Source organism: Mercenaria mercenaria, chromosome 2, assembly GCF_021730395.1.
Source record: "Mercenaria mercenaria strain notata chromosome 2, MADL_Memer_1, whole genome shotgun sequence".
In the NCBI taxonomy this organism is placed as follows: domain Eukaryota; kingdom Metazoa; phylum Mollusca; class Bivalvia; order Venerida; family Veneridae; genus Mercenaria; species Mercenaria mercenaria.
Window position 1 is genome coordinate 12,804,111 of NC_069362.1, and position 10,706 is coordinate 12,814,816.

The 10,706-nt window shown below is 34.1% G+C and overlaps 1 protein-coding gene across 11 annotated transcripts in view; it reads left to right on the plus strand.

Annotated features, from left to right (window-relative positions):
- The window catches only part of LOC123563217 (beta-1,3-galactosyl-O-glycosyl-glycoprotein beta-1,6-N-acetylglucosaminyltransferase-like), a 44,527-nt gene extending 34,182 nt beyond the window's left edge, over nt 1-10,345 (plus strand). For 9 of the 11 annotated variants that reach the window (XM_053530145.1, XM_045355900.2, XM_045355899.2 and 6 more), the window contains exons 2-3: nt 4,790-5,883; nt 9,084-10,345. In XM_053530145.1, the coding sequence (XP_053386120.1) occupies nt 4,790-5,883; nt 9,084-9,373 (1,384 nt within the window). In that variant the 3' untranslated portion in view covers nt 9,374-10,345. Of the gene's footprint in view, nt 1-3,275; nt 3,393-3,485; nt 3,509-4,789; nt 5,884-9,083 lie in introns of those variants that run through there. The other 2 variants (XM_053530175.1, XM_045355896.2) reach the window with 2 other exon arrangements.
- The last annotated feature ends 361 nt before the right edge of the window (nt 10,346-10,706 follow it).

Consider the following 10,706-nt stretch of genomic DNA (forward strand, 5'->3'; position numbering starts at 1 on the left):
TCAAGCCCTACTGGGACCAAATTTTTTTTCCCCTTATTTTCGATTTTTTCTAGTAAGTTTTTACTTCTTTCAAGACTTATGATAGATTTATTGTACAAAAATGAAAAAAAAAAACATTTGCTAAGCGATTTCTTGCTGTTCAAAGTGAATTTACTACTTAAACAGAAGGGGTAGAGTTACACATCTGTAAAAATATTGAGTTACATGTGGTAAAAGTTCTCTATTTTGCTTCCATTTTTTAGATTACATATTGTGGAAGAAATTTAGGTAGGATTTACATCTGTCCCAAGGTAATTTTTGAATGAAGTAAGCAAAATTCAAAACAGAAACAAGGATTCGACCTTATTTTTTCAACGTTGAAATAAGAATTCTGTATCATTAAATCCGTTTACTTGAGGAACACTATATAAAATGATATCCACATTTTTATTTTGTGTTTAATAATTGTTTAACTCTTTTATTAAAATTAATGGTAAAATGAGTTCTCTGCAAACATTTTATATAGCGTCCATCACTTCGAAATTTTTCTCTACTTGAGCTAGAGGAGATACCACAAGTTATACAAAATTTAGAAAAAACGGCATGGTAAAAGTTGTTTAAAATTTGCAATGCAGTGCAAAACACGGTCATCTTTAAGAATATACCATGCAAATGCCATTTTGTAAACATTGCTTTTACACCTCTACTACCTTAAAGTGTGCATTGACTAATGCGGCCGTGTATCTTTTGTAAAGATACTTACTGTTTATCACTTATATTTGTTGTAACCCGCCCGCTTAGCTCAATAGGGAGAGCGTCGGTCCACGGATCGCAGGGTCGTAAGTTCGATCCTCGGGCGGGGCGTATGTTCTCAGTGACGATTTGATAAAAGACATTGTGTCTGAAATCATTCGTCCTTCACCTCTGATTCATGTGGGGAAGTTGGCAGTTACGTGCGGAGAACAGGTTTACTGGTACAGAATCCAGGAACACTGGTTAGGTTAATTGCCCGCCGTTACATGACTGAAATACTGTTGAAAAACGGCGTTAAACCAAAAACAAATATATATATATATATTTGATTTGTTTTTTTAGTAGGTTTCCTTACTGTTTAGCGGTCGTTTTGCCACACGTAAAAAGCGCATGGGCATTAAAATCAAAGCATCCGGTAAAACATCATGGCAAACAACAGCGTTGTAAATTCGTCTGTATGACCACCTAGATGCTGATTGTCTAGAAATTTGAAACTTGAAACTAATGTGAAGATTAAAAAAATATCAAAACATCTTTGAGTGTTAATCTCATATTTACAAGTAAAAGACAATTTAAACTTACATGTAAACAAGTTTTCTTTTCAAGATCTATTTTTCAGTGATTCGCTGAAAAGCTTGTAATAGGTTATTGCTGCAAAGTTAACACTATATTGTAGGAGACTGGAGTAAGCATAATTATTCATATTGGTATATCGGATTGTGAAACATGAGTCTTGCAATGTTTGCTCTCTACACATGTCTGCTGCTGTAATAGTGTTTGCTAATAGTGAATGTGCATAGAGTTTATAACCGGAAGTGCAGCAACAACAACAACAAAATAAACAAGAAATATCTTTAAAAAATGGTCGGCGAATTGTAATAAGGAAAGAAGTTTATGAAATTTTCATCTAACATTCATCTTTCGTCTAACATTTTTCAAATTGCAAAACTAAACACCGCACTTTAACAATTTAAATGGTTCTCTTTTAATTTTTCACAAAGGTTTCATAGGGTTGCAATTTTGTTTCGTTTATCCTTAGACGAATAATTACAGCAGTAGTTTGATGATAATTCATCAAGCGGTTCATGAGAAGAGGTCATTAAAAGTGTTCATATTTTTAGCTAAATTGGTCCCTATCCCCATTTGTAACAAAATAGCAGGAGACCTTACGACATTGTTACACACCAAGTTTGATAAAAATCCATTACATTTTAGTGGTTAATGCGAAGAAAGGCAGATCTGCTTTTAGCTATAGTGGTCCCTAATAGGGCCCAAGTTCCTATATAAATAAATTTGGAAGATGACCTTATAATGATGCTCCAGACCAAGTATGAAAAAGATCCATCAAGCTGTTCATGAGACGCTGTCTAAAGGCATTTCTAGTTTTAGCTCTAGCAGCCCCTAAAAGGGGTCAAATGTCCCAACTGAACAAAGTTGGCTGCGGGCCTAAAAAGATGCTACAAATCAAGTTTGATGAGAATACATGAGAAAAAAAACAATTTTTTTATCTTTAGCTTTAGCGGCCCCTAAAATAGGCCAACTGATCCCGCTTTAACAAATGCATATTCGCTATTCATGAGTCTTTGGACGATGACGTCACACCTATAAAAAAAGTGAAGGTCAAGGAACACATACAACTGTAATTATTTCAATATTTCTGTTCAATATTTGCATACCATGCTAAAGAAAAATATTCATATAATAATAAATCAGTTAAATAATTTATAACAAATATATCAAAGCAAACAAGTACTCATTTTAATATGCAATCTGAATAAGTCACAGAAGCAAGAAACCTTTTCATATACAGACGACAATTGTAACAAGGAAAATCTTTTAAAAAGCACTTCTCTATATAGAAGACTCTTATCACACCCTTATTCATGTGATACGCAGACCGTATTCAGCACTTTCTTTAATTTGATATGTGTTGGTATTTGAACAGGTTTTATCATATTTATTAAACTTACTTATCATTTTGAGATATATCAATATTCTTGCTTAATATACTGAGCGAAAGTTAGCTTTAAAACTGTGAACAGCGTCATTTGATTACATTTCACTCTGCGTAGCACAATCAACAGAGTGAAACAAATTGACACTCTCGTCCAGTCAGGCAGAGTGTTGCATAAATCTTTCATTTTGATAAATTATCTATAATGCGTTATTAAGTAGTTTGATTTGCAAACTGAAGTCACGTGCCAGGGGTCGGTCAAGGTCACGAATTCGTTCTTATAACGGCATTCGCCGAAAAAATAAAAACAGAAACGACGCCATACAAGCTCATATACAAATGTTATATTTACGTAACTTGCTAAGTTGCCGAGATGACAATAAATGAACAATCTTGTCGATGTTATTTGCAAGTTTATTGCACGTTATCTTTCAAGATAAAAGAGTAAAGGTAAAAAGATGCATGTTTTTGTGCACTTGTAGATAAGCGGAACTTTACTTCAAATCGTATTAAGTGCACATTGTGCTTGTGTATGTTTATACAAGTTTTGTTGAAAAGGAATTACAAAATGGAGACTGGTCAGATATCAACGGAGTTCACGTTGAGGCACGTTGATTGTTTTTTTTTTATTAAAACGGAATATACCTTGTTGAATTGTTTATTTGCTGTTTAACTGTGAAGCAATCTATAATCGATTCGATTTCGGGTTGGTTGCTTGATTGTTATTTTTACATAGGGAATTCTAGATTTTGTTGATTCAGATTCTCATGTATAAACTTTTACAAAATAGATTAAGGAATAAGATTTCGCACAGTTTATGCGGTGAATATTGTTTTTGATTCGTTTTTTAGCTCATCTGATTTTTTGAAAAAAAAAAATATGAGTTATTGTCATCACTTGATCGGCGTCGGTGTCGGCGTTGCTTGGTTAACTTTTATGTTTAGGTCAGCTTTCCTCCTAAACTATCAAAGCTATTGCTTTGAAACTTGGAAAACTTGTTCACCATCATAAGCTGACCCTGTACAGCAAGAAACATAACTCCATCCTGCTTTTTGCAAGATTTATGCCCCTTTTGGACTTAGAAAATATCAGATTTCTTGGTTAAGATTTATGTTTAGGTCAACTTTTTCTCTTAAACTATCAAAGCTATTGCTTTGAAACTTGCAACACTTGTTCACCATCATAAGCTGACCCTGTACATCAAGAAACATAACTCCGTCCTGCTTTTTTCAAGAATTATTGCCCCTTTTGGACTTAGAAAATCAGTTTTCTTGGTTGAGTAATTAATATGTTTAAGTCAGCTTTTCTCATAAACTATCAAAGCTATTGCTTTAAAACTTGCAGCACTTGTTCACCATCATAAGCTGACCATGTACAGCAAAAAACATAACTCTATCCTGCTTTTTGAAAAACTTATGTCCCCTTTTGGACTTAGAAAATATCAGATTTATTGGTTAAGTTTTATGTTTAGGTCAGCCTTCTCCTAAACTATACATCAAGAAACATAACTCCATCCTGCTTTTTGCAAGAATTATGCCCCTTTTTGGACTTAGAAAATTATGGGTAGGACAATTTTTCTATTATACAAAACAAAATCAGATGAGCGTCAGCACCCGCAAGGCGGTGCTCTTGTTTTTATAAACTGCGGAAAGCAATTTAATCTAGCCGACCTTGAAAACGATCTGTTCTGCAGATGTACGGATTTATGAAGACCTCATATCTACGTTTAAAGTAAAGTGATATCTAAAAAAATTCCACTGCGCTTGTTGGACATGCCGATATTTCCTTTCTAATTTGATATTTTGTTAATCAGAATTTTATTTATAAATGATTATATTAAAATATCTTTCTGTAATATAGCATCTTTTCTGTTTGTTGATGTATCGGTCCTGAATGCACACTGCTGTACACTATGAATTCTTATTCACTTTTTGTTGTTTCAAAAAGAATTATAAGCAACATCTGGATGAACTAATATCCAGTGCTCATAGAAACTCTTAACATTAAAGTTCATACTAACATTTTGTAATTGCGATATACTGGTTTTTAACATTTATTTATCTTAAGTCTCAGCTCTGAAAACTGTCTTCCTATCTTTTTCAGCAACTGTTCTTGTTCCGAAATGAAACGGAGGTTTCTACGCAGACGTTCTTTGCTTCTACTGTTGATCGTGTGCATTCTTGTTTACATGTCTGGGAAATTATTCGTCGTAAATGCTGGATCTGAGGACTTGAATTTGTATTTCAATTTGCACGAGTTTACGGACAATGTTCACAACGCCTTGAAGTTGCCATTTACTAAAAGAACTTCGAAACGATTTGTTCGAGATGTAAACTGCGCCGCCATCTTGAACGGGGACAAGTCAGAAATCAACAAAGCGAAAGAATTGACGAAGACTGGAAATTATTCGCGAAAACTGATTACAGACAAAGAATATATTCAGCTTACAGCAAATTGTGACAGTTTTAAAAGAACAAGAAGCTACGATAATTATTTTGCATCGAGGGAAGAGGTTGAATTTCCTATCGCTTATAGTATTTTGCTTTATAAAGACGTTGAACAGGCTGAGAGATTACTACGCGCCATTTATACACCGCAGAACTACTTTTGTTTGCACGTTGATGCAGATTCGAAACAAGAAGTACATGATGCCGTTCAGGGAATTGCAAATTGTTTTGATAACGTTTTTGTTGTTTCTAGAAAAGAATACATGGTTTACGCGGGTTTCACGCGGTTACAAGCAGACTTGAATTGTATGGAGAATTTGCTACAACGTGGAAAAGATTGGAAATACTTTATAAATTTGCCAAGTCAGGAATATCCATTGAAAACGAACAAAGAAATTGTAAAAATACTGAGAATTTATAATGGAGCAAACGATATTGAAGGTTTGACCGGCAATCGGAGGTTGGAATATAGATATAAACATCGGTTTGTTTTTAAACATGTTAATGATAAGGCCAAACCAAAAGTAATGAAATCTAGTCAGCAAAAAGACGATCCGCCTTACAATATCACAGTTGTAAAAGGTAGCGCTTATGGCGTTTTCAGTCGAGACTTTGTGCATTTTGTAATAAATAATAAAATAGCACGAGAATTATTGGACTGGTTTAGGGATGTTCTCAGTCCCGATGAGTATTACTGGGCGACCTTGAACTTCAACCATCACATTGGAACACCAGGCTCATTTTACAAAGGTTAGTTCCATTTCGAATGTTAATATTTCTTAATTACTGCAGCAACCGTAATGTGTATGGGATGACGATATGAACTATTAATGGCTTTGTTTGAGCATAGCGCTTTGGAGCCTGTCTGTTAACAAAATGATACAAATGTTTCCATTGCATATAAGAGAAACAGGTCACTATTTTTTTAAAGAGTATCCTGGTTTGTGTAACGCCTGTTTCCTTTTATCATTGATTGATTTCACATTGTTTATGTTACAACATCTATCCGTTCTTCCTCCGCCGTGTTGAGAAGTTATTATTTTGCGACCTAAAGGATTTTCATTACATTTATTTCTCTGCCAATCCAGTTCCTTCTTATTTTCATGTTTAATACTTGAAGGTGTCCCCCACCTATGTGTTTGTATAAAGTATAACCACTTCAACGTTGCTTGGTTCGTTCAGAACAATACAATTTATACTAACTTTGTTCCAGATTTCTGATTTTTTACAATTTATTTTATTCTCTTAGACAAATATATAACACTTATAAAAACCGCCGACCAGGCAAATGTAATCAAACCCATATATCATGAAAAGTGGGGATTTGTTTGTCATTTGAGCCGCACCATGAGAAAACCAATATAGTGCATTTGCGACCAGTATGGATCCAGACCAGCCTGCGCATCCGCGCAATCTGGTCAGGATCCATGCTGTTCGCTTTCAAAGCCTATTGCAATTAGAGAACCCGTTAGCGAACAGCATGGATCCTGACCAGACTGCACGGATACGCAGGCTGGTCTGGATCCATGCTGGTCGCAAACGCACTGTATTGGTTTTCTCATGGCGCGGCTCAAAGTTTTATATTATTCGTTCTTCCGTATGTTGATATAAAAACGTTCTCGCATACCAGAGGTTTGCCATGGTTCCCTAGTTCGTCTCGGGAGTTTGCCGAACCTCTGATGGATGAGAATGTATCAAGATAAATTAGTAAAAAATATCGTATGAAAATAATGTCCGTATATTCGGATGCTCTTAAAGGTCCATTACTAAGGGAAAGTGAGTTGGCAATTTTTTTCATAGCCAGTGCATAGACTTCTGCAAGACACTAAATAATGAAGATTGGCAGGTCAAAATTTACAGAAGGTCTTTTGAACTCAAAGAAATGTATGTGTATTATGTTGAAATTTCAATTAATCGACAGAATGACCCCCAGGTCTTTTTAACTTTCTTCATACTTCATAGAAAAAAAATGGTACATATACTGCGATTTATTTCGAATTTCTACATACCAACTTTCATTTTCCAATAAAATGAAATAGTTTCTGTGCTTTTTAAAAGAAATTAAAATGTTCGCTTTCCTTAGTATTGGACCTTTAAGTAACGCGTGTTATTCCAGGATATTAAGAAAAGGTTTATAAAAAGCGATCGTCTTACGGTAAAAATGTCTTTACAAAAGCAAGTTCCGACTCATCTGTTGTTTGCATCCGTCTAAAAATGCAGAAAAAAAATTGTACAAAAGTTACAAAATATACACAATGACCTTTGAGCAAAACATAGACTGGCATCAGTCGTTAGAGTCCTTTGAAACAAATATCTCTACCATAGAATCCTCTTTAATAGCACTTCCTTGAAAGTTTTGCAGTATCTCTTATCTCTGTTGAACAAATGGTTTTCTGAGAAAATATCAGTGTCATTAAGAAGAAAGAAATTAACATTAGTACCCAACAGACTTTGTAAGTCTAAGCAAAACAGTGAATTTGTTTATACATACACTCGTTGTAAATTTTGCCATTTCATTTTTCTTTCTTGAGTCCATATAGAACTTTTTTATTGGTTTTATTTACATAATTCCAACTTTTGCATTGATTCGAATAAAAAAAAACTATTGTCGCCATAAAAACTACATCGACTGTTCGAATATTATATAGATATTTCATTCCTGAGAGGGTGATATGAAAAATATTCACCTCGAGGAATATGAATATTGATCTAGGCGTCAGCCGAAGTATATATTAATATTTCGAGGGGAGAACATTTACTGCAAATTAAATGATTTATTGGAATAATCATTAAAAAGTAGATCATGAATAATCAATTGTAGTCTTGACTAGACTAGGAAATACTCCGATATTGTGAGATTTTTTTTTCCAAGCAGTTTGATCGGTTTAGCCGAGGCGTTCACATATTGAAAAAACCCTTGTTTATTATTTTGTATTTTATAAATGCACATCTTTCAGCGTCAATGCAGAAACCGACAGCAGTAACATTCGATAAACGGCGATAGTTTTCTTATCTGAACAAAACATATAGATGTGTGCACTGATTTTCTTGGTTATAGATCACTTCCATCCAGTGATCATAATTTTGCGTCAAAATTTGATAAAACATTGAGAGCAAATCATTAAAAAAAGTAAAATCGACATGGTTTACCCATGCATGAATTTTAATCCTATAATGCCAGCTTTGACCGTTGTAGGATTTAACTCAATGTGGAAGTATCATATCACCAAACGGGAAATATGGGGGAAAACTATATCACAAGGGCAGAAAACCAGAATAGCGTTGTTGCGCATATGATATTAAATTACTGACAGACAGACAGGCAAATTCTTTATTTCATCTCAGGTACATATGTACAACATGAGGAAATACAAATATTCTACAAAGAACAGTTCATCAAAACACATTTACAGCCCAGTAAACATAGGTATATTGGACCAAAATCGGCAGATCTGTATGTACTTATATTGGTCCGACATGCAGCCAAAATCATGCATCTTACAGATTATCTGTCAAAACAGTATAGGACAGAATTTATGAACTGATAAAGGGCCAATATTGAATAACATATCAGTCCAATATCAGCCTGATATATAATGCGTGTTAGGACTTGAGCAATAGTCCAAAAATATAATGAAAAATAATATTTAAAAAGATGAAATATTTAGTCTCACATTAAGACGATCGGGTGAATAGAATTTATTATGAATTAAAAAATATCGTTTGTCCCATAAACATAATGCAGAAAATTAAGATTTTTCGCACTCCTTTTTACCAGGGTAACTATTTGCGCCGGCGCGGAAGGTGCAAAAACTGCGAGCTGTGTGTTAGCTCATTTAACACGTGAGGAAAATTGCTTTAAAGATAGGTCACGCGCAATAACGCGGCATGACTGCGAAGTTTTAGTAATTCGATTAGAATGTAACGTCCTTCATCATTTGTATTTTCAGGCAAGCCTGATGATAAACCATGGCTGGCAGTGTTTGCAGCATGGGGTGGGGAAAACCCTTGTCACGGAAAATTCGTGCGTGGAGTATGTGTGTTTGGGGTCGGTGACTTAAAGGCCCTCAGTAGTAAACACCATCTGTTTGCAAATAAATTCTACATAGATTACCAACGGTATGCTTTAGACTGTATGGAAGAATGGCACTACAATAAAACTGCAGAAGGAGATTTAAAATCTTTAAACATTTCATATTATGAATCACTTCCGTTTATAAAGAGAGATAAAGGGAGATAACACAAACTGAAAATAATCATCAAAAGAAATAGTGAAAGAAGACAGCTGCTGTAAATCGAAAGCATATGACTTACATCAGTGGACAGTCCATTTACGGTCGCGAGTACGTGTGAATCTTTGTAATTCATCAATCTATATGTGGCCAAATATTCCTATATGTTCGAGGACTAAAGGGGAACTGTGCAATTCCAGGTTGTTGTGTATGAAAGGAAATATCGTATTTTTTTGACTTTCTCAGTTGAGCGAACGATCTTATGAATAGATGCAATTTTGCAGTAATGTTGTGATTTTAATAAATAGATTTCGATTTTTATCTAGAAATTGATCTCTGGAAATATTCTACACGTCTTTCATAACTGTTTACAATAAACAACATGTATTATGCTCATCTGCCAATATCTGCTGATTATAGAAGTACTACAAATGAGAAGTGCTGAATGTGATTAAATATTGCTGAAGCATATTCAGGTGAAATGTTTATGATATGTTGACATTATCAAAGTTTAATTGGTTGAGATTTTATGACAGTTTCAACGGATCAGTCCTGTTAAACCTGTTTTGTATGTACTTTTTTGTCCTCCTATATTATCAATTTATTAAAGTTCCACAAGGCTTAAAATTTTATGTTAAAAACATGTAAAGCAATTGTCCAAATAGATGTTATGCATACTTAGATGGCTAGAAAAGCAGTTATCTTGATATTGCACATGAAGGTTTACTGTTAGAATTATAAAGGGAGGTAATCAAAACAATTGGTTGAGTAATACTTTCTACAAGTTTAACCCATATTCAGATCTTGGACAGTTATTTAAGGAAACAATCATTGAAAATAAGATTTAAAAGTAAATTGTTTACAACACAAAAATGTGGCAGCCACATTATAATCAAATGCATTTTGAGTCTTTAATCTATGTGCACCCCACTAGAATATAATTTCTAATGGTAATGCATATAGTAAACGATAAAACATTACAGTGTTTTCATCCTGTTTTGCTACATCTTATCGATTTCTTTGGTAATCAACAAAAATCTTTGAAAGATTCAACATACAAAATGTACAATACTGACGAACGTATTTTCAATAAAATATTCGACACAATTCTTTAACTGGAAACTTCGACAACGTCAACATGCCTTCATATCAATTGCACTGTCAAAACAAATTGATATATTTTCATTAATTTTTAGCTAACCCGAAGGACCACCACAGCTAAAAGTAGAATAGCCTATAGACTTCATCTTACGAACCACTTGACAGACATTTTTAAGCATTATAAGGCCCGCATTCAACTTCATGCAAAATGTTTCTATTGGCGTCTTTTAGGGACCATCA